General features: G+C 41.2%; 1 protein-coding gene across 1 annotated transcript in view; it reads right to left on the bottom strand.

Moving 5' to 3' along the window:
• Positions 1-24,879, bottom strand: part of NT5C2 (5'-nucleotidase, cytosolic II) — a 62,957-nt gene that overhangs the window by 22,257 nt on the left and 15,821 nt on the right. Inside the window, exons 2-3 of the mRNA XM_082310355.1 lie at positions 19,754-19,874; positions 8,499-8,572 (exon numbers count right to left, since the gene is read on the bottom strand). Coding sequence (XP_082166481.1) covers positions 8,499-8,572; positions 19,754-19,854 — 175 coding nt within the window. The 5' untranslated portion in view covers positions 19,855-19,874. The remainder of the gene's footprint in view (positions 1-8,498; positions 8,573-19,753; positions 19,875-24,879) is intronic.

Genomic DNA, 24,879 nt, shown 5'->3' with positions numbered 1-24,879 from the left:
GAATTCACTCAATTTTTCAGTCTGAAATGAGAAGAAACTGCTGCCATATTGATCATAATTTTCATTTACCCAAAGAAACCTTTTCAAACACAGAAGTGTTCTGTGCAGTAAGACAAAGCTGAGCTTTAAGCACACTTCAATATTTAATGTACCTTTTCTATTTCACTAGAAATTATGTATTTGTAGTGATCACCAAACAAGACCTTGACAAAACCTCCAGGTGCATCCCACGATATTTTCGTATGCGTAACACACAAGCTGCTCTGCCGTGCATGAACAGCCAGATCTTGCACTAAGCCTCTTGTGGGCACAGATGTTTTTGACAGTAAATCTGGTACCAGGAAGCAAGGCGAGAGTCACTCATCATTAAAGGGTTGAATCTTTTGGATCTGAGCTTCGGTGGCTCCCCAGCACCCTTTTCTGACAATGCCGAATACAGGGTGCTGGGTGGAAAGCAGCACACACCTACAGAGAAGCACAAAGGCTCTGCAGTCCCCAACTGCAGCAGTGCCCATAAAGCAGCTATGCACCCACTCTGCAGCCTAAGTGGGATGGAAAATTCCTTACCTCTAATGCTCCCGCAAACATCCCCAAGTGCACAGCACAGCTTTCAGCTCTAAAACCTCTAACCTGGAACCGTATCAGCTCCTATTCTCCCACTCTGCATGCTAAAAGGATCTGTAAAGACAGGATTTGTTGTTGCTTCGAGGACTGACACAGTATTGTATGGCCGGCTTGGCTCTGAATTGCCGGGTCTACACTTCAGGTTGTTTTTATGCTGCATTTCTTCTTGTTTTAAAAACAAAAGTGTTGTCAAGTATCATCAGCTTTAACTCTTCCCAAAGCAGGCTTAGTAGTGCTCTCATTGGTAAATTCCAGATATTTTTAGCTTGCTGCTGCTGCACTTTGTTTGCCTTCGATGTAACAAAGATTTGGGCTGTTTGGATATGCCTCAGAGGCTAGCAAAACAGAGCTTAGTGTTGGAAAGATTTCTTCTGCTGAATAAAAATGCATGGCTTGAGGTAACAGCAGCAGCACTGAGGTCACATTTTGCATGTTGAGAGAAGCAATTCAGACGGACTCTGCATTTCAAAGAAACTTCAGTTTGTCTGTTTTAATAGTTGGCACAACATTCCTTTGCACTGGTATAATATTTTAAAGATGGCTACACAGTCACCTGTTCTTTTACGGGAATTTTTTATGGTTTCCCTGACACAAGAGAATCTTTTTTTGTGCTTAACAAGTGGCCTTCACAATTTACCTCTCTCAGATACAGCCCACTGGGAGTCATAATCCCATACTGGAAATATCCCTACATTTCCATGGAAACAAACTACTGTGCCAAAACATGGGCTTAATTCTTCAATGAAGACTTCTGAACAGGGAGAAAATAGTTGCATGGGCTTCATGTTCAAACATGATTTGCTAGCATCTAGAAATAAAATAACTTAAAGGTATAGTAGCCATTTATACACTATATCTAAGGCATTATTCAGGTGTATCAATGTCCAAACAGATCCGGCTTCTTATTTCTTTCCATATTCACTTAAGAGATTGAGCCTCAAAAGCTACACATTTGCTTAACAGCGTGCACCTGGGCTTATATGTAGCACGAGTGCCCATGCTGTCAATAAGTCACATACATAAGTTTTTCTGTAGTGTGCTAAAATAAGGCATTCACAAAGCAACAGCGCACATGTGATCTCAGAGTTAAAGCCTTCTGTACTCTCAGCTTTGGTTCCTCCTACAGAGTAAGCTGTTGTGTCATCACAAGGGTATTTGCAACTTAATAGTACTTCTGTTGCGGTATTAAGATTACTAGATAAGGGGGCCTATTAGAGTGAAAAATACCTCAATATTTCCATCTGTCTGGCAAAGACAAGGCTTGGCCGTTGGTGTACTAACAGCCTGCTGACCCAGCTTGGTGTTATTCTCCTATTTTTAAGAGCAAGAAAACAGAATATAGCAGCTTTTGAAACTTTCCTTACACTGTGAAGACTTGTTCTTTCAGCAGCTTCTGTCTAACGCTCTGATTCTTCAAGAATCCACAGACAGCGGATTAGCAGTTTGTCAGTCGGTGATTTACTGGGATGGAGCAAGCAACACATGCTTTCTCCACTCCTCATTCCCAATGCCAGCATGTGAGAGCCCACAGCTCCAGACCTCGGTTTGCTTATTACACGGCTTTAAATGGTCAAACGCCGAAGAACAGCAACACAAAGAGAGCAGGGACAATAGCCACTCGAGCACTGCACTGGTATTTGAAAAAACATCCAGCTCAAAGCATACTAGGAACGATTTAGCTTCTCCCTCTGCCTCTAGCTTGAGAACACTAATGGCTAAACCAGCCTCTGAAATCTGCAAAATTTGCACCTGTTAAACTGGAAACGTGCAAATGTGAAAACGCAGACAGCAGATGTGCAATAGTCAAGGCATCTCTCATTTTTTGCTAGGACAGTTTGAAGGCTACTGTTGTCACATCTAGAATTCCTTTCTCTAGCCACCATCCTATTTCTGTATGACACAAAGAATTGTATTATCCAGGGAACGGGGAAAGAAGCAGAAGTGCTTAGTATCTTCCCAAAAGAGCCTCAAAGCCTGTAGTCCTTACATCATGATGAAACTAAAGACAAACCTTTAACCCGAGCAGGAGAGCCTCGTTAGACCATTTGTATTGGAGTCCAGTACCAATAAACAAGACAATAACAATGTCAGAACAGAAGAACAAATATTTCTTTGTAGTTGCTTACATTACAAGCTCAGCAGCTTTTAAAAGTATTCAGTTCACTCTTTCATGTATGAAACTCCCACGTTTATACTTTGTTTTTCATCTGTGCAATCCAGAAATTTTTTATACAAGGTACAAATTCATCAGTCCCATTTCTCAGTTGTGGAGACCGAAACACAGGAAACCGATACAGCTCAGCTACAATAAAAATACTGGATCGATTGAAGAACCAGCTCTCAAATCAGCTGCCACCTTTTCTCCCAGATCCCACGCAGCAACAAGATAATCCTACCTTCTGGTTGAGTGCATCTTTTCCAGAGTCAACAGGTAAAGAAAAACATTTCAAAAATAAGATGTGGGTGTAAAATATTTCCCTCTCCTCCAAACTGCAAGGATGGCTTAGACACAAACGCCTACTTGAGGAAGGGGCAAAACCTGTTTATGCACGTTGCACTTTGCAGTAAGTTGGGAAAGACTAAAGCTGTCTCTCCCGTGTCTTTTCCCATGTGATGAGAAGGGAAATGCTAGAGCTGAAAGCATAAGCAATTTTGCAATAAAATCTTTGCAGTGCACCAAATCTTGGCATTAAATTGGCAATGTTTCCAGGACACAAGCTGTATTCCAATCAGATTATGTTGTATTAATCATATTTTCACACAATAAAAACAGTATTTTTTCAAGCCTCATTTCCCCTTCTTTTTTATTGAAACAGTTTTCAGCAGCCAATGATTATTTTATTATTGATTTCTGGAGAACCTGGAAGCAGCAGTGATTTACGCACAGGAAAAGCATTTCAAATTAAAGCATCCTGCCTACTGATATTACATCTTATCTACCTCAGAGACAGAAGATAAAACTTTCAACAAGGCCGTAACTTTTGGAGAAGGAGGGTAGTCACAGAGGAATCTTTTCAAGCACAATTGAGTTTGTAATTCTTACTAATTCCCTCTCCATCTGCCAATGGCCCGGTGTGAAATTACAGTCAGTTTGAGAACTCCACTGCTTTAGCCCTGCTCCTGTCAAGGGACATCTATCCATCACCTCATTGTGCAACCTGTCCCATTTAAGACCTAGTAATGCCAAGGCCTCCTGCATTACTTGGATCCAGACCTACTAATTACAAGTGTAGCTCACACGGAGAAGGAGGCAGCCAAATAAAATGCTCTGTGAAACCAATCTCCCTCTGCTGCATTTCCAATGGGCCTCACCAACTCCTAGTCTCAGGTGAGTGTTGCAGTGAAGACTCTCTACTCACATATCTTTATCTTGCTTCCTGCAGTTTGCAGTAAACACAAAACAGAGAAGGCTGTGAAGTTTTTGGATTACATGCAACATTTTCCTTTACCAAAGCATGGGCAGTTTTGACAGTACTAGTAAAACACGAAGGTAGACCAGAATTGTTACTGACTATTGGTCCTCTAGCCAGTTGGGATGAATAAGCAGAAATGAATCATTCAGATAATAAAAGAAACTACTATTTAGCAAACAAAAATGCACTACAAAAGGACCCTCAAATCTCTCTAACTTAACGATTTAAACAGGAATTGTTCAAAAATTCTCAGTTCCGCCCTGACAGCAAACGCGGCCCTTCACAGGTATTTGCAGGTCCCGGTGTAACGCCATCGCTTTCCAAGGAGCAAGGGAACCCTGGGGAATCGGCACGGGCCTCGCTCCCTGGCTGGCAGGCAGCAAGGTCGGTGGCAGAGAACAAAGGGCTGCTGGGGTGACGGCTGTGTAACGTCGCAGAAACTTGTCCTAACCTCCGCTAACAGCAAGGGCTGAAATAGCTGATGACTCTTGCTTGCGTCAAGCCCTCCAAGATTTTAAGCAGCAACTATTTAACTATGCACACAAACCACAGTCAAACCCTGCCGTTCTTCCTCCTCCTTTGGCTTTCCTCCCAATAACATCTAGCTTAAAAGAAACATTCTTTTATGTACTAAATGTGATTCATTAACACAAGCAAACCAGACAGATTGAATAGGAAGGGGACAGTCAGCTTCATATACAACAGAGATTTCTGAGCCTCTAGTATTAGTGTATCCAGCACATAAACCTAGGGAGACTTGGGAGTTTCCGTACATGTAGATCTTATTCACCCCATGAGGATGCAACAGCAACCCTTGATGGGGAAACAAGGAATCTAAAACCTGTAAGAGTTATTTCAGTTTGCTCTCATTTTATTTTGAGCTCCCAGCAGTCAAATTAATTCTAGCTGTAATGACAGTGGCTACAAATTCAGCAATTTAATGTCCATTATTTCTCAGAAGAGAAGGCTAAAACCTTCCGGCTCTTTTCTTCAAGACAAAAAGACTTTGTTTGCCCAACCCACCCATTAACAGTATTTCTCAACCCTATGCAAGGAAAGAGACAAACACAATGAGAGAACATAGAAGTTACTAACAAGAATTCAAAGTTTAACCTAATTTTGACTTGAAAGCAAACAATATCACTGTGGCAATGCTACATCAGACAGCCTTGAATTTTTTCAATTCTGAGTTAAGTGGTCCTTTAATTTAATAAGGCTAAGAAACACTACCCTATAAAACAAAGCATGAAATCATATTTTACGTGCAATGTAACATGATACTTAAATTGCTGTCAGTTGGCAAGCTGGCATTCTTAGACATGCTAGTATTAGAACAAATGATCACTGCAGTATGCGTGTAGTAGCTCTTACAATATACTTCAAAATAGAAATGCCACGTCCCTACCAAAATTAGATTCTTTTAGACAGAAAACAGTGTTATTTTAAGTAGGCTTGTGTCCTTAAACTCATAAAGTACAAGAACAAAACTGTCTCAAGCTTCTAAAGTTCAAAATAAGTCAAGTGATTCTGACTTCTCTGGTACTGAACCACCTCCTAAGCAAGACTTGGTGTTACCAGTGGCCACTGATTTGGGAAGAAGAAAGAGAGAAGACTGACAATGTGTTTTCTTTTATTGACACCACAGCCTCCTCTCCACAAAATAGGTAATTCAAGGTGTTCCAAAATAATCATTCTTCTTCTGAGATGTCAAAGCATATGACTGTCAGCTATGGGATGAATGTCATCAGTTTGTTTCTGATGTGAAAGTTCACGACAGAGAGTGGGGAAAGGACGTGGTATTTAGTTTTTGGCAGGGTCAATGGCTCTGCCTGCCTTCAATCATTGAATATGAAGATTGTGCTTGGGATATTTTTGAACAACTTTACAGAAAAGTGACCTAGCAATATCTGAAAGTACAAATGCAGAAAACTAGATGAGGAGCTGATGACACTGGAGATGCTTCCGTTCTTCCTTGGTCTATTTACATGTCTTGAATGGTCTCCAAAAGGCTTCTGCACAGCATGCACCATCTGGTATGCAGATACCATTTCCAGATGTTAAATTACAGATAAACTAGCTTTTTACATTGTTTTTTCTTTTTTAATCTAGACAGTAGCATGTCCATGTGAAAGGGATAACATGCCCAGACAGAAAACACAACAGGGTCTAATGAATGCACTACAACATACTAATGTAATACTTCACTCGCCCCACTCCTTCATTATAATTTCCAATTAATTAATTGTAATCATAATCATATTCTAACACTACACTCTTTAAAGCACCTGCAATGAATATGTAATTTTTCTTGTGACAGTTATATAGAGCAAATAATGGTCAGGTAACAAAAGCCCATGTGGAGAAGAAAGGATGACTCTGAGAGGTAAGAAGACAAACAGGTAATTTTGTATGTTAATTTCCCAGTTGAGTGAAAAAAAGGGAAATAGTACTTACCAGGCATAATGCTTTTCATCTGCAAAGGGCTTTCCAACCTAATTACATTCTCACAACTCCTTGTAAAATGTTCTGCAACTATTATCTCTGTTGTACCACGCAAGAAGTCATAGGACAGCAGCTTACCCCAGAGTGGCCCAGATTTCCAGTTTTCTGCTTGGACCACGTCCCATTTCTTTTTCTGCACCATACCCTGTCACTCAACTCCCCTGAATGCACCAACTTTGCTTGCTTAACTGTAGCACTGTGATCTTCCAGCCTTGGAAGCCCCAGGTTTCCATGTCCCTGGGTACTGTTACAGGATGCTTGAAACATCCACATTTTTTCCTCTCATCAAACCAAGCATCATTTTGTGGATAACAACACATTTGCTCTGTGTTTACAGGAACAAGCAACACTTGAGTAAAATGAACAGTCGGAGAAGTGAGGATAGTGCTGAAGCTCTCCTTCTGTCAAGATGAAAACTAGCAAAATGCTTCATGCTCCACGCCAGCCCCCCTGGGATCACCGGAGTCCTTGGGAAATGCCACCAGTTTGCAAAAGGCACAGAAGTTGTTTTTCTGTTACAGAAGTGAAACCCGCAACATTTTTTTTTTTAAGCATTTATTCTTGAGCAACTGTTTTGCGCTTCTTAAAGGCACTGCCACAAGGCTGTCACAGCTGGGAAACACAAACACCGACAGCACGCGCCTGCCGTCAGATCCAGCACAGATGAACAGCGATACACTTCACGACTTAAAAAGTGGCAGGAACTTTAAACAGATGTATAAATAAGGTGTTGAACAACCAAACCTTTTATATATAACTACTGCCTCATGGATAACTGCTTAAAAGAACAAAAGCAAGTGATCTAAATATAAACTGCAATTACCTGCCACAGCTTCCAAAACTGCTCCTTGCAGCATTGTGTTGAACCATGAGCACATGGAAACCTTCCTGCCCTTCGCTTAGCCACTGACCCAGCTCCTGTGACCCTCACACTGTCCCTAGCCACATTACTCATCTCTTATTCCTTCTCAGTAGACACAGTAATTAGATGACCATAGTTGACATACTGCATTAACCTATTATTAGGTGACCCTAACACTCTACCTCACATTTTCTCAGTTTATATTCACAACAATTCTAAATTGAAATATCAAGGGTGATAGGAACTTTTTATCCACAACCTTGGAAGTGGTAATGAGAAAGGCAGGATTGTACGTGACATCCTCAGTCGCAGCCTATAACCTAGGAAAGTGGAAGTGGGCTTTTTATCTCTTCCTTCCTTAAAATACATAGCATCATGCAAGTCTGATTATGGAGAAAACGGTAACTTTATCCCCCACTTCATCAAAAGTATCAGGGAACTTGCCTGTTGAGTCTTTGAGAGATGGAGAAGTCATGCAAAAAATTTTATGAAACTAAAAGGTCTTATGCAACCTCCCAAAGCCTATCTGCCATAAAGAATGGGCAAAGCTTTCTAAATTAAACTTGTTCAGCTCACACAAGACACTCCCCCTGCCTTGCCTCTTCTCAAAATGAGTCACTGATGTGGCCAACTGAGGAGTGGGAAAGAGGAAAACCTATTGAAAAATGACCCTCCCAGGACACAGGAGAACCTGCTGGCTAAAGGCATAGCCCGCCATATGCACCAAGGATAAAAGAAATCACCTCGTTATTCAAAGTCAAGCTTGCACCAGGGGCAATATCAAAATATAGTGGAATCTAAGGAAGCAATTAGACTTAATTAGACTTAATTTAGACTTTAAGCTTTGATTTCCTTGACACCCATAATCACTTGAAACTGTACTACAGCAACATCACTTGTGACCAAATACCGCTTGCAGATAACCAATTTAAGGGAAACACCTAAAATGAAAAGTGCAATGAATAGTGAACAATGTATTTGCTAACAGAAGCAGCACCTGCCAACTGGAGTTGCCCAACCAGTAACTGGTTTTTGCTCAACAAGAGGCAATATTCCAAACTAAGTCAATGACAAAAAAAAATTAAGAAGATACTCACCAGCAAGTGTATAATCCATATCAAAACCAAAGCACTTTATCTTTTCCATGGCTAAACTTCTGTTTACAAAGACCCTGTAAAGAGAAAAGAAATAAAGCCATAGGTATGAGCATTTTCAAAATAATCATGTTTTAGAACAAATACATTCTGCCAGCTGTCAGGATGTCAGGCTCTCTTAGGTCAAAATCAGCAAATATACCTGAAAACGGAGGCATGTTTCATTTTTTGCCATGAGTTCTCCTGAAGCAAAGCCATGACTTTGCAGGGTTATTCTAATTATTGGTATGCTGTCTAAAGGCATACACGCATGCATGCACAGACACACACGGCTTTGCATGTGACCTGCAAAAATTCCTAAGAATAGACGTGCAAAATCTCCTGAAGCAGAATTCAGAGCTCGAGTGAGAGGAAACTGGAAGCAGGGGATGGGAAGCAATACAACTTGCTCAATTAAAACAAATTATTACAAAGAGGTAACAAGGAAAGAAAAAGAAAATAACATTTCTGTGAATAAACTCATAGCATTTGAGCCATCTTTGGAACTATATCTGGAAATTCAAAGCAAACCTAAACAGATCCGTTTCCACATTTACACAAACAGCATTCAAAATATTTAATAAAGCTCTGAAAAACAGTGACTGAGATAAATTTTCATCCACAAGAATATGCTATTTCTATTGTGAAAATTTTTTTTTATTTATAACTCCCCTGCAACTCCTCAACAAAACTGCTATTTTTAAATTCCACTTTTACTATTAATGCTTATTGCAATGAGAGCGTAAGCTGAATACTTCCAGGCCCTTTTTGATGACAACATTTTAACACACCATATCCAATTTAGTTCAAGTAAATAACGTGGTAAAGAAATAGGTCAGAGAATACAACAAAAGCTTTTCTTGCTTCCTGTTCCAACTACTACAGTAACTCAGCTGCTTATGTTTCCCCAGAAGTTTAAACCATACATCAGATCTGTAATTCAACAGGACTTCTCTCCACCGTCTGTCTTATCTGAACTTAAGAACGAGAGTCAGAACTCAGCTGCAGGATGGAAGCTGAGCTACTCAACACCGATCCCAGACAGAAATCCCACGTACTGCTCGAGCTGTGATGCCGAGACAAAATTCTCCTGTATAAGAAAAGCCCCAGAGCCTTCACCTGTACCCTGATTTCAGTATGTGAAAATTCTCCTGATATTTAATAAGTGCATTGCCCACAGCAGAGTAATTATCCTCTTAAAAACTGAAATCGGCAGCACTGCTGTGTAGGAGGAGTGGCACAGGGACAGCGATACAGCAATGGAGACGGCAAGTGCATAACCAAGCACTCGTACGTTCTGAAAAGCCGAAAGAAACCACTGGGAGATTCTTCTCCGCACGCACGTTCTGGGCAGGTGGCCGGCATTACGTGCCCGTTTCACTGCCGTGTCAATCTGCCGCAGCTCGAATTTTAACAGCAAACTGCTAACATCAAACTCTCACACTTCCATGCAAGTCGTCTTACCTCATCTCTCACCGATGTGCTCCTTGTTTAGTTCGCAGCAGTCTGATTCATCTACTTGTCTGAATCATATTACACAATTCCTTTATAACTTCCCTAGTACCAATGCAATTTTGCTTGGATCTGATTTGACTTCAGAAGATCATTATGTCTGAACCAAGCCTTAAAGTACTGTATATCTTCTTGGACAGTGTTCTAGAAAACACATCTGTGGCTAATTTAACCAGTCACTGGATATCGTTGTTGTTCCACACAAATCCACTTGGAATACAGTTTCTCTGGCAATAGTATGCTTTCCCCCTAACCTTGCACACTCTCTCCGGGAGTCACAGTTTCCTGGCAAAGTGCCTGCCTTTGACAATGGGGCTTGTCACTAAGGGGCCTCAGAGGTTACAGACGACGCTCTTTCCCGATAGATTTATGTATTACCTAAACAAGACAAAGTGATGGGAAAAAAACTGGAAACTGGTAAAGAAATGCCTTTTGGAAATATGAGATGGGATCGTAAATCACTAAAATTCACTCCTAAAATAGCTGGCTTTTGAGTAGGTGGAGCAAATTATCCGAATCTGCAGTTTGAATCCGTGTTTGTCTTCTAACATCGAGATAGCTCTGATTTACAAGAGGCCAACGCAAAATGCTGTTTGGTACTAAACACAGTCTCATACTTTGTATAATGAAGATGATTACGTTCTGTTGCTGCTGATGCCAGGAAGCATTATTTATTAGCTAATTTGAGCACACAATTTCTGATCTCATGTTTGTGCAGTTTGTTTCTGAAAGTGGAGAGCTTTAAGAAGGAATAACATACCTCCGGGGCACACCAGCAACATTTTCTCTCCAACCTGTGGGGTGCAATTTTCTTCTCGCCTTTAGGCTTAGCCCCCGGAGCATAGTTTTCCGTCCTTCTGAACAGGACAGGAATAGAAAGGGAAATTTAAAGAAGCTCAGAAGAGCATTTCAGAATTGCAACATTAGGGAACAGTTTCCCAAATGAGGACAAAAAACAAGCACTAAGATGGAGCTGCATGCGCTTATAAAAAGGGAAATACGACAGTGGCTGTGAAAGGCGAAAACAAGGGAGCTGTGACCCAAGAGATCTCTTCCAGTCCAGCCTGCCTATGTTTAGATGATGACAACACCAAACTGACCAAAAACCGTGGAAAGATCTCTAAGCCTCTGACGTTTTTTCATCGCTTGCTTTCGGAGTATTTACAAACTGAACCCCCCCCCCCCCCCACTTAAAAGAACCCAAACCAACAGCACATGTTGATACTGAAGATCTGGAAAAGTTTACTAAAGGCAATGAAACGAGCAACATCTATTAGCATATTTTTGTTCCAAAATAAGTCTCATGACTAAAATATGAAAATTACTACACCACCTCTTGGTGACAGCTAGTGGAGACCCCTCTTTCTCCACCAACTCATAAATATTGCCTACGACCTAGAAACCGTAGGTGGCAGGGTCTAGCCATGCCCCAGCAGTGCACAGGACGGCAGATTTCAAGGCATCCTACCAATGGATTTGACGTGGTCATTACTTTACCCACCGGTGCTGGAGTGAAACAGAGCAAATATTTTAAAAAGCTAAAGAAGGCTATTACACAACATGTTCAGGACAGGAAATGAGAACACTTTAATCAATTTAAACTCGTGTATGCCTTGGCAGATTAAATGGCAGACTAAACAGTGGCAAAAAAAACTGGAACCAATTTTGCTTCTCTTGTGAAGGCCCAGCCAAATATTGGGTTATTTTGCAGGCACTCAGGACCTCAACTTTAAATCCTGATAAAGGAAGACATCTCCCATGCATGGTGCCCCCCAGACACAAGGGGCTAAGTACTACTTACAAATATTTACTCCCAGAAGCTGACCAGCTTAATTCAGGGGGTTTACTCAAAGTAGTAAATATCTGCAGTATCCCAGAAACTAAAGATAAAAGTTGAGATTAAATCACCACAACAGTTTCTGGGAAGAGCCAGGTGCTTCTCAGAAGCTGCAGACTTAGCTCATTTCAAAGCTGTGCTTAGATCCTAATCGAAGGTACGCTCAGCCTGATTTCAAGAATACTGGTCAAATGTGTCTGTTGGCTACAAAAATGTAACATCTCCACAGAAGACATGGTATAGATAAACGGCAAGAGTTGTTTTTAATGACTATAAAGCAAAACCAACACTACGACCCTAAGAATCCTAACCACCTGAGAGAAAAGATCCTTTGGTCTCTAAAGGAAAGGATGAGATGACAAGTTTTTTACAGCTCATCTAGACAAACAAAAATCAAAGCAGCTTCCAGATTACAAACAGTTGAGATAAAGTCAGAATAAGAGGGAAACTAAAATCACCCAATGTTTTTAGGCAAGGAGTTTTAATCTAGAATAATTTTTCCACTTGCCAGACTCAGAAGAAATCACACTTTCCCTCCCCCTGATTTTTTTTTTTTTTCCATTCAGAAAATAATAGTTTTAACTAGGAGCACTGGAGTTAAAGATTAAGCTGATCTAAAAATTTAACAGCACTGGGCAGTAAGACAAATCAAACTGCAGGCATAGCATGGGAACACCATCTCCGTTCCTTGCGCTGAGAGGCAGAGGTGGGTATTGCCTAAACCCAACTCCCCAGCTCCACACCTGCCTGCAACCAGAGCATCTCCTTCAACAGGACATTGCCTTTCTCTTGCCTTCATCCTTCCTTCCTGATGAAAAACCAAGGTTTATATTTCTGCTTGGAGGAATATTCCTGTGAATCTCCCACAGTTTTGCAATCCCTGTACAGTGTGGCTGGAGTGGTCCAAGGTGTCGGTGCTTGTGGGGAAGCCAGTTGAGGGACCATACCCAGCCCAATGGGCACAGATGGGAGTGGAGAGGCAGCAGCCTGGACTTGGGATGGCTTAGCCTGCCACAGATCCACACCTTTAGAAAAATGGACTTGAGGAGCTGTTTAAGGGAAACCATGAAGCACATTTCCTCCTTAATGAGTTCTTCCTCAAAGACTAAACCCTGCGGCTTGGCCACAGCAGAAGGCTCTCAGTGATGACAGTATTTATTTTCTTTTTGAGCTCTACGAATTGTGCTGGATAAGAGAAAAATGTGTTGTATTGCAAGAAAGAAGGAACTGCTGAGCATGCATAAAGGGAGTCACGGAGCCCTGATATCAACACTGCAATTCACAGTCCTTTATGTCTTTACAAGAGAACTGATCTTGGGTTTGTTACTGTTCTTGTTAATCAGTTCTGAGGCAGGAACCTAAATCCCAACTCTTCTCGAGTAACACAGGAGAGGAGCGAATGCAGAGAGGGAGAAATGTTTTTATTTTATTTGTGCAAAATCTCAAAAGCATTCTGTGTCCTGAATGAAATCTGCATGTATAATATTCTTGTAATATGACCGATGAAATAAACAAAATGCACAGAATTATACATCTAAGGAGGAACTTGGCACGTGGCTCACAACTCCTCATAGCAAGAAAATGAACAATGTGAGGCGAGGTTTCTGGAACAGAGCACTTTTATAATGATTTTCCAAATGTGTCTAGAAATACCTTGCAGCAACTAGCATTCTTTGTCAGGAGAGTAATAAATACAAAGAAACTTGCAACACTGCTGAGTGGAACAGCAAATACAGTGGGAGCTGGCTAATTGCGACTTACATGTGTGTTTAAAAAAGACTGTGGTGGACAGTTGGGCTCGAGCCAGCCACGAAACAGGGACTAACTCACCAGAAGGCTCAGATTCCTGCTTCCTCAAAGTTTAGGCACTTTGGTTAATGTTCACTTTATGGACAACTTCCATGTTTTAATAAGCTAGAAGAGTTAAAAAGAAAGAAGAGGGAACTAAATGGATTAGCTTTTAATAGCCGCCCATGTCCAAGTTCCCCATGGCCTCTTTAAAAAGGCTAATAAGGAAAAAAAATCCCACTACTCTTACGGCAACTGGATGTTCTCAGTATCACTAGCTAGTCCCCAGATGTTGTGTGGCTGGGAGAGGTGTCTCACTACATGACATTATAGTTCTGGTTACAGGTGACTTCCACCAACAGCAGTGAACTCAGACGAATCCCTCACTGACCTTACTTATCTGGCACAAATCATGTGAGCAATCTTAAGAAGATACTAAGATATATCAGAATGTCTTGTCTTTGGGTGCTGGATGCTTTGGTACCTGTCTTAGAGGGGATAATAAACTGCTTTAAACTACTAAAACCAATGTAATCATTCTTTTGCTGACTCTTGCCTCTTTAGGCAGGTAATGACCACTCCATAAAGTATTATTTATCATACTATTTTGGTCTTCCTTTTACAATGTTAGATTTTCAGAGTTCCATTTTATTCCTTCTTCAACTGAAAAAGAATATTCTGACAGGTCAGTATGCTTGTAATCGTATTTACAGATAGTGTTTGGGCTCGAGATGACTTTAGACAGATGGAACAGTATCAGATAGGGAAGACAGAAGAAGGGCATAAAAATTTCCTAGCCACTTCTAGTAACATTTCCAACATAGTGCCCTGCAATTTCACAAGACTAACCGTCCTTGCACAATTATAGTGACAAGTGAAAAAACTGGAAAATCAGGTTACGACTGGAACTTAAAAGTCTGATGAGGCTGTATCCAGAAACACGACTATGAGCACTTGCCTCTGAACTTCAGCAGGAATCAGATGGAAGGAGATAGCCTTGGCCATTTCTGTTTCCATTGTTTGGGTTTTCTTCCCAGGCAACAGCAAAGTGCCAAGAAGCTCACATATGGATTCCATCCCAAAATAACACCCGTCTGCTCTGTGAAACTATTAAAGCTAGGAATCATGGGACATTTTCAATGTAATTTCTTTATTATTAATTTGGCAACTGTTCTGCTTTCTCATAAGCTCGCCCATTCTGCCGCCTTAACACTCCCTCTCCCTCCTCTCTCCAATGTCCGAAGCAAAGTAAATACAGAAAGCCACATGCTGCCCTCCGCTACACACATGCTGCCACACGCGTCCAAGGAGGCTGCACAAAGACGTATGAGGGCAGACCGCAGCCAGAAGTGCCTACAGAGCCACCTCATTTACAGTTACATGAAAATACCACACATCGCCTATCCGAACATGTCTGATGAAAAGAGCATTTTCAGACAGCTAAAGATTTTTTTCACATTTGCCACCTCAATGAACCAATCATTGTAAAGAGAATTTATATATAGCTGCACAAATAGATAAACAGTTTCAAGCCTCATAGCCTAGTTTATATAACATTTCCACCTGTTTGAAATCACGGATGATCCGGTATCAATAAAGTGAAGAAACAAGATTAGCGGTGAATAGCCCACAGTTTACAAATTCGAACAAACTAAAATACATCTTTAACTCTAGAAATCAAAACAACCGATTGGTAATCCTTTTGCTTTGTCGTTATTAAAGTATACACCATTTTTTTTACCCAGGATCTCAGTGCATATTAACAGCTTAAATCACTTAACTCATATTACCCCCGTAAGATGCTTTGCAAGCAAATTGAAGCACAAAACTATGAAGCAACTTATTCAATACTCTATGACCGGTCAGGACAATTACGATTAGGAATCACGATGCCACATCCCCTGCGCTAGCCAGTAAACAACAGAGCAAGAAAACAAAACTACAACAACAACAGAAACCTCGTGTTCAGGACGAGAAGTCTCAAATTACTCTGATGAAAAATGGTAAAAGCATCCCAAAGTCCGTATGTTTAACAAAAAGGCCATCTCAGCCTTACTGCCCTGTTAAGTCAAAAGCACGGAATAAAAGTAAATGCAAATACCTGTTTCCTGGATCTTGGTAACTGTCAGTAACAAGAGTGGATGGAACACCAACTTTTTCCATTATTTGCTTTAACTAGATGTGGTTGCTATTTAAACCCTAAAGAGCTATGTGAGATAATCCAGAGGGTGCCTAGAAGTGCTCACTCCAAGTTAAAAAATAGACACTAGGGCAATTTGGTGGCTCAGAGTCAACCTAGTTCTTGCCTAATTACAATCACGTTAAATGACGGTACTCCTCCAGAACAAATGGCCTAGTGATTATCCTCTACCCAGAAAAGTCAACAAGCAGTGCATGAGGGAGGTGGCCTCACAACAACACACACTAAGGAAAAGCCACCTAACAGCTACACATCCATTTTATTTCCGAATTAAAACGTATGTTGCCAATAGCACAGTAATGCAGTATCCTCTTACCAGTGACCTCTGCTAGAGAATGAATAACATCTAGCTTGTATATTAATTCATCTTTAGACCTCACCTCCAACAGGCGCCAACAATGTTGTATAACGAGGTTTGTGGCGGATAGTAACACTAGCTAACCAAAAGCCTTAGCTAAAGTCATCAGAAATACCCTGAAGATAAAACCCCACCGCTTCTCCTCACCTACAGATTCTTCTGATTCATGATGTTGCTTTCACGGCCCTTGAACTCTACCGTATAGCATACGTGTTCATATTCGCAAGCTTTGCTTAGTTCATCAATAACCTCAATACTCTAATTTCTTAAGCAGCTACACAAACTGATCCAAACACCAAGCAAAACTTTTGGGAGGAAGACAGCTACAAGAGGGAATCAGCTATAAATATTTGAACATTCTTGCCTATGGCATTCAGACATGATTATGATACACTCATCATACTCTGAGTCAGTATGCATGACACCAGTTAAACCAGTCTCAACTGGGATTCTGCCAACAATATTATATGTTGAACATCCATCCATCAAGTGTAATACAATAAGAAGTGCAACACCTGAAAAAACACATTCCTAGTATGAACGACCACAGTAAAATATGACTGTTAGAGTGGCATCTTCAGAGATAATTTTTTATGAAGTTTTTTAAAAGTTTCATGCCCACGAGAACATTATTTTTATTTTTTAAGATAAATTATTTTGCTCGGATTGGAAACTTTTCTCCTTATTTTATGCTGCTTCAACATTTACAACTCAAGCATACCAAATCTGGTGTAGTTCATGAGAACCAGAAAGGGAAATCAATTGGTCGAGGTATCTCCACTGATATTTAAGTAAGCATGAAGTAAACAAACAGTGAAACAAGTTTTTAAAATTTCATACTTCAGAAAACCAAGCATTACTAGCAGCATTTAGAAAATCCCAATGAATGACTTTGAGCCCAACTGGGCTTCCAACATTGGTATCAAAATCTAGCCCCAGTTATGCTCATCTGTAAATGTGGACCAGCTGCCAAGCTCCTCCAGCCTTCCAGATCGGGCCCATAAAATCACTGCAACCAGCCTTAAGGTAAAAAAATTTAATAGTTTTAAATTCAATATTCTTTTTTATTGTTCTTGTTTCTAAGTCACTTTAGATTCATGTTTTCAAGTTTTTTTTCTTTAGCTGCTAGAGTAAGAAGAAAAAGAGACAGAAAAAAGAGAGAAAGTGAAAGATAAATAAGAACAAAGAGAAAGTAAAAGGAAGGAAGAGAAAGAAAAGAATCTTGACAATGAATGCTTTGTCTTTTATATCTCTCTTTTTCATAAAATTGACAGTGCTTCAGCAATATCCAAGAGTCAGAGCATACTTGGACCTCACTGAAACAAATTTACATCCTAGAACTGGTGGCTGTGACCAGCACACATATTCTATGTCTGAACAATTACTAAAATACTAAAAAATATAATGTAAAACAACAAGGGGAAATAACTTCAGTCCTACTCTATCATGTTAAGTCTGCACTTATCTTTTAAGTAACATCACATCTGTTAACACTAAGATCTCAAAAAATACCAGAAATAGAAATCTGACAACACTGCCTCTGGAATGAGGTTGTTTCAGATTCTTACAATACTGGATTATCAAAATAACTCCCATGAAACTGGTACACCAAAGCCATTAATAGCACAGATTTATACTACAGTCTTGGCATCAGGTTCTCTCATTCTCTCCCGTTCCCTCCCTCTCTCTCTCTTTTTAAAAGAGGATAGTAATTTCAAAACAAAAATGTGCCACCCATTAATGTATTTCCAATGTTGTGCTTTCCATGAAAATCTGAAGTGCTAGCAACATTTCTGCTCAATGTTTTGAATAAGACATTTCTAGATTCTAAAAAGGGGTACTTAAACTGTACCACAGGCTAATTTTGGACTACCAGATCCCAGCTCCTTGTGGGAAACCTTCCTTTATATGAGTGCACTCTCATCTTCCATAAGGAAATTCTTTCTGAAGGTAAAGATTTCTTACACGAGTTAAGGGCAAACATGGTGAGGACTTGAATGTGTGAGCTCTTAAGGGCAAGTACTGCTTCTTTTGGATCTTGTACAACACTTAGCAGACTGTCAGCACCTAACCATAACAAATGTTGAGGAAATATTTAGAAAGAAAAAAACAGGTCTTAGTATGACATCATTTCCATCAGTCTAAATCAGGAGTAACACAACTAAAGTCATAAGCAACATTATGACACAAAGGTAAACCTGACAGTGACTTCAACAAGGTGAAGATTTTTTGCCAGGGAATGGTATAAAATCCCTCTCTTTTTACGTGCTATGTATAGTTACATTCATTAGATGTTTCCATATCTGACAAACCAGCTGACACAGAGAGACTCAAATAATGCCACCACTTAAGATGTGCCCAAACACATTCACTGGAAATTGGAAAGCTTCAGAAATGCATCACAGGATCCATTACTTAGCCTTAGACACTGCAACTTGCACAACCTGGCCTATCATATGATGCTAAGGCGTTTTTCTCTAATTAGATTGCATTTGGAGAATCAAAAGATATCTAACACTTCCAAAACACTTCCTCAGAAATACCACCATATATGAATCACAAATGCAATGTGGCATTTAAACATGAGGTTGGGAAACTTGACTTCTTCTTCTGTTTCTATATCAGACATACATCTCCCCGACTCCTGCTGAATATACTCTGATCATCATACGGCATGACTTCTCAAATTAAACAAGCTAAACTTCGAAGATACACCTCCCACAAACAGAATACTGACAATTACTCGATGCGGTTGTTTTTAACTCCGTAACAGTCCAGACATCTGATAAGGATACAGACTGCATCCATCTTTCATGTTCTATGCCTGGAACCTTGGGAGCTGTGGGCTAAATTCTTGGCTCAACCAAATCTCCAATGTGATCTTGTGAAAACAATCTAGTGTCTGTACTTTGATTCCCAAACTATAAAATGAGAGTGATAACATTTATTTTATTCTGTACTCTATCTTGTTTATTTAGACTGTAATTGTTTTACAGCAAAGACGGTTTTAGGCACACCTACCACAGAAAAGGAGGCTGAGATCTTGCCTAGTATTTCTACATGCTCCTGTGGCACCCACAATTAATCATACTAGATATAATTCTCAAACACCTAATTTCTGATCCCATTTGATTTTCTCCTTATTTGTATTTGTGCATTCCAGTGTCTAAGGCTATGCTCTCCCAGTGTGCACTGCAATAATTACTATAACACTTCTGCCACTGGGTATTTCTTGACTTGAAAGCTTCTATCCCAAAATCTAACTTTGATTAATCTTTCGACTGCATTAGGAAAGCATACGCTCACTTGCTCTAGTACATGTATCTCAACTCTGCTGTTTGTAAATTCCTGCAAGCCAACACTGTGCTATCTTCTAAGTTCTCTTCTACTAACACTTCTGCAAGGAAGGTAAGAACGACTGTTCTGTTTTACCAACAAGCAAAAAACAAGAAATGCGGGTTTTATGCTTAGTTTACTTCCCTCTGTCTCAGCACTTTAGTTTTGGGGTTACGTGAACAACTTACCGGTGATAGGCTTCCCGGCGGTACTTTTTCAGAGCATGCCCATCCATGTTTGCAGGGAGATCTGCTGCATTCTGGAGTCTGTCGCTCCATGAGGTTGTCATCTTCAAATGCTTATTGATTTCTGAAAGAAGCAGAAAAGAAAAGCTTGCTTAAGTTCAAGGTTTGTTTCACCAGAAAGTTGTCTGTTTCCTGGTATGAAGAGATGCAGTGCCACTCAGGAAGTCTTGCAAAGTACCCGGTGGAATGATCTGTGTTTGCAGGTCAAGTGAGATGCTTTCCTCTGAGATGTCTAATGAGATAGGGTGTTAAAACAGAGAGCTAAGAAGGCTTTTCCACATGGCTGGAACTGCAAAGACATCCCTATCCATTGTGGTGAAAATGCATTTAGAAACAGAGACCTTGTTTCATTGCTGAAAAGGGGTATTTTTTGACCTAGTGTTACTAACATGCATTAGCTATAGGTGATGGAAAACCTACCCTTTATACACGAGATAAATTAGGCGGGACAAACCCTACAAACCCCAGTGGGACTGACCTTGTCACCTTTACCACACAGTAAAAATAAAGAGCCTTGTCCCTGGCCATTCGACCTCTAAGCAAAGACAAAGCTTCAAACTGATGCTAAATTAGCAGAAACAATTGGAAGGAAAGCAGAAAGACGATCTTTTCATCTCTGCAGATCAGCCACATTCAGAGAGAGCAAGAGCACACTGCAAACCTGCAACACCAGCAATGCAAATATTCACCAGCAGATCTTCACGAACATCTGCACCCCTTCACAAGTACTGGTTGTCAAAACCAAACCACCAAACAGCCCTTCTCATCAGGAAGGCCCTGCAGTGAGGAAACAGGGGTACCTTTCCCAGTTGTGTTATTAGCACTGTGGGGCTACCCTGCTTGTCCCCTCCTCCAGCCAGACGCATGTCCTGCTGCGTCCCTGGCACAGGGCGGGATGATGAAGCAGCCCCACGGTGAGTCAGTTCAGCTCACCAGTCCAAGTCCTCACCCATCAAAACTAAACAACCAAAAGCAAACAAAAACTGGGTAGTTCACCACTGGTCAGCAGGCTGAACCCAGCTCAACCTGCCACAACGCTATCATTAGAGCCGGTGTGAAGAATGGGGTGGGAGATGCATCCCACAGTTATACCAAATTAGGTATAACATGAAACCACATTCTTGTGTAACCCACACAACTGGTGGACCGCAGGGCTTGGCTTGTTCGCTCTTCCTTAAAAAGAAACAAAACCACACACAAGTTACACGGGTAATGATACAGCAACCATTTCTAGACACCTTTAAAATATGACTGCCCTCATTTTACAGAAGGGAAACTAGATGATTTCAGCAAAGTAGAGAGCAGAGCAAGTGTCCGAGCCAGCATTAGAAGTCACAGCACTTCTGGCGGTCACACGTGTGCTCGCTCTCCTAGAGGAAATCTGTATAATTTTTTTGTTTTAAATTTTATTAAAGAGCAACAGTTGCAATTGTCACAGGATTTGTTAGTCTATTTACCTACTAGCTGCTGGTCCTAAAAATCAAACAGACGGCAAACAGCTTGTCTGTAAAAAATGTTCCTCCCTCCCCCAGCATTTTCTGCTTGTCTCCCAGTTACTATAACCAAGGTTTACAAATGCATCTTCTGCCACATCCTAAAGGTCACCAAATTTAGGCCCTGGCAGGCAGCCCAAGGGACTGCATGCCAGAGCTGAGAGCTCTCCCCCCCGAAATTCCCTGCAACACACCCAGGAGAGGAGGTCACCGCAGCGAGGGGCGATGGGCCATTCCAGCCGGCCGCAACTTCCACAACAGGGCATGCAGGGAGAAGCAGCTTCTAAAATAGCCCAGGCCCCGGCCACCAAGGGCTTATAAGTAATTACCAGCTATTTAAGCCATGCCCAAAGGCAGATGGAAGGCAGCACAGGGCACAGAACTAAACAGCCCGCAAGCATCAACCTGTTGCACTTCAAACGCAGGGCACTGCCTGCAGCAACGCTCCTTACAGGCAGCAAGGGCTGCAGCAGTCCTGATGGAGGAGAGGGGACTCGGGAGAGGAGCAGTGCCCGTGCAAGAGTGACAGACTCCAGGTCAGCAGCCGAGAGACAGGCAGCACAGAGAAGGATCTGGTATGACCCCAAGACTGCAAACTACGGAAAGGGCTTGTGTCCCCAGAGGGTGGAAATCATCTACCCTATGGACATTGCAAGATGGTCCAGATCATCACCACCTGGAGATATTTTAAAGCTACTAACCTAAAGCTACAGATTCAGATCCAAAAGACATATACATTTAAGGCCTCTAAAAGGCAAGTTAAATAGCTGTGAAAAAACTGTTGCATGGCTGGTCGTATGACTCTTAGACAGGTCCGGGTCTAGGTCTTCCAGCTGAAACAAGTCCAAATCCAAGCTTCCTGCCATTTAGAAGGGCTACACTGTTCTGCTTACCCAGCCAGACACATAGCAAGAATCGAAGATTTACACCCACAGCCAAAGCCAGAGACTTTCCGTTCTGCCAGCCTCTTCTTCCCACTTCATCTGCTTCCCATCACCATCACACCACATCAGAGCTGCTGACACAGGTACTAGGACAGGACTGCTCTCAACAGCCATTCATGCCAGACATCTGATAGTTCACCAGTAGCATTCTACAAAATATCGCAAAATCCAGATGGCAGAACTTTAGCAGGTTACCTTTAGTAACATCCTTTCTAAAATGAGGAATTGGTGAAGCAGTTTGAGCTCCTATGTGATAAATTCTCCTCTACAGTAGGAGAAACCAGACTGCATCATTCTGTGTGTGCTGGGATTCAAAAAGCTGAGACCTGAGGAAACCACAAAAATCTGAGTTTCCATAATTAATTAAGAAAGGCCTGAATTATTTTCATGTTCCAGCAGTATTTTGCTGGAGCTGTGATGAACAGAGTTCATAAGCAGGACAAGGTTTGTAGACAGAGGCAATATCTTTTATTAGACCAACTGGTATGGCTGGAAAAAATAGACAAGCTCTTGGGACACAAGCTTGTCTAAGTTTTCAAACTCTATCAGTCGCTCTAATAAAAGATATTACCTCTATCTTCAGGCTTGCCCTGATTTATTTATTAAAATCTTTCTTCTAATGTTCACGGAGTGTAAAATAAAAAAATCTTATGCTCAAGTTTTGTATTACATGAACTCAAAGGCACTCTTACAGCTTAGCAGGCTCCACTGGCACTGTGACAATAGCTTACTGCTCTGAAATAAAACAGTAACAACTGACAAAAGATACTGTGATGAATGTTCCCCACCTAAAAGTCTTACACAAAAAGTCTCACGGACTTCAATGAAATTGTTATGATGCTTCAAAGGTGTCGAAATCAGCCTACCTGCGTGGGTAAGAGTTACGGGACTTGATCCCTGAATACAAATTCCTTCTTCCAAATAGAGAGAGAAAAATAAGAAGGGCTGAATCACTCCATACACTTGTAAGCCACTGGAATAAACATCTAAGAGAGCAGGCAGCCAGCCAGGCAAGATTCTCAACTCCAAGCAACTGAAATATGATGCATCTTTCTTTAGTTACAAATCTATTTTTGAAATCAATAATCTGTAAATAGCTTCACATAAAAATAGAAATCTTTACATAGATAAAGCATGTCAGAACACCTCCCCATAATTTATCGCAAACGTGCTCCTTGCTAGTGCAGTCTTAATTAAGCATCTGATAGCATTTATGGTACAGGGTTAATTTTGAAAAAGTATTTAAAATCTCAGCTTCAAAGCTTTGATACAGAGCTACTATCCAGCACATATGCTTTGGTCCAAAAGAACATGAGATTTTTAGCACATATTTTGAAGTAAGTCCGTTTGCTGCTTTTGTCAGGTTTTGGCTGATTTCAGGTATTATCCATAGTGTATTTTTTTCAAGTACTCATCCATATAAAATAACACATCCAGAAGCATTCCGCTTCAAGTTTTACTATTATTTTTCCTATCTTTTATAGCTGACAAATAGTTAGAAATTTCTACACCTGATAATACTTGATGTGTAAATGCACTGCCTGTATTCTTTTCTGAGTTTGTTTTAACACTTTGATGATGCAATGCCACATCAGAGGCACACGCACTAAAATGCAGAGATGAACAAAACAGCAGTGACAATCCCACTTTGTCCAGGATATTCTCCGAGAGCAGAAAACAAAAGCATCACTAACCAATCCCAAGGTTGTAGCGTACTCACGCTGATTTGCCATACGCTATATCTGCCTCTTCTCACACATTCTGCTTCAGGAATCCTTAATAACGTGTCAGTACGACCCACACACGTACGTGCACAGTGGAAAGCGAACAGAGAGAAAAATCATCACACCTAACGTTAGGTACTTGAAAGCTTTGTGTCTAGTCGGAGGCTGTGGGTGTACAGACAAGCCTCGTGGTGCCCTTGCCAAGCCTAGAGCAGCTTCTGGCTCCCCACTGCAACGCTGCTCCATCTCAAGTGGCTTTGGGGGGTCTCAGCAAGGGAAGAATGAATGATGTTAAAATCCTGAGAAAGGGAAAAAGCAAAGTGAACAGGATTGAGGCTGGCTTGTTCAAGACTCATATGCGGTCCGGGTCATGGTGCAGCCTCACAAACAGGGAGGGGAAAAGCAGGGCTTTTTTCTGCAGCCGAGAGGACTGTCCATGTAAAGGTGGTTAAGAAAAGTGAGTGACTCACTTTCCAGGAGCGTCCCTCTCCCTCCACCAAGGGCAGAAGTAGATTGCATCTAGTTTAGGCTAGACACTTGGGACAGCCAGCATCAGAGCGGGTGAAATGCACTCAGGGTAGCATCGTATCCTCTGATCCTCTGACATACTGGAATGGACTGCAGAAAGCGGCCAGGGCTGTGCCATCCCCCTCAATAGCATCTCCTACCGCCGCTGTGCGATCAGGGGCTGGGCAGGCTTCTGGCCTCATCCAGCACAGCGGTTCTTACACCTGCAATCCAAAAGCACTTCACAAACTTTCGTTCACGTAATACATTTATGGGCAGCAAAAGGTGCTGTCCCCGTTTTGTCAGCTAAGGATAGCAGGGCACAGAGAAGGTAATAACACAAAGTACGTGGGAATCAAATGCAGAAGTCCTAATTCCTCAATCTCTAATAACCAGCCTGA

Source organism: Platalea leucorodia, assembly GCF_965183815.1.
Source record: "Platalea leucorodia genome assembly, chromosome: 4".
In the NCBI taxonomy this organism is placed as follows: Eukaryota; Metazoa; Chordata; class Aves; order Pelecaniformes; family Threskiornithidae; genus Platalea; species Platalea leucorodia.
The sequence above is the reverse complement of the archived record's forward strand: the minus strand, read 5'-3'. Positions and strand labels throughout refer to the sequence as shown.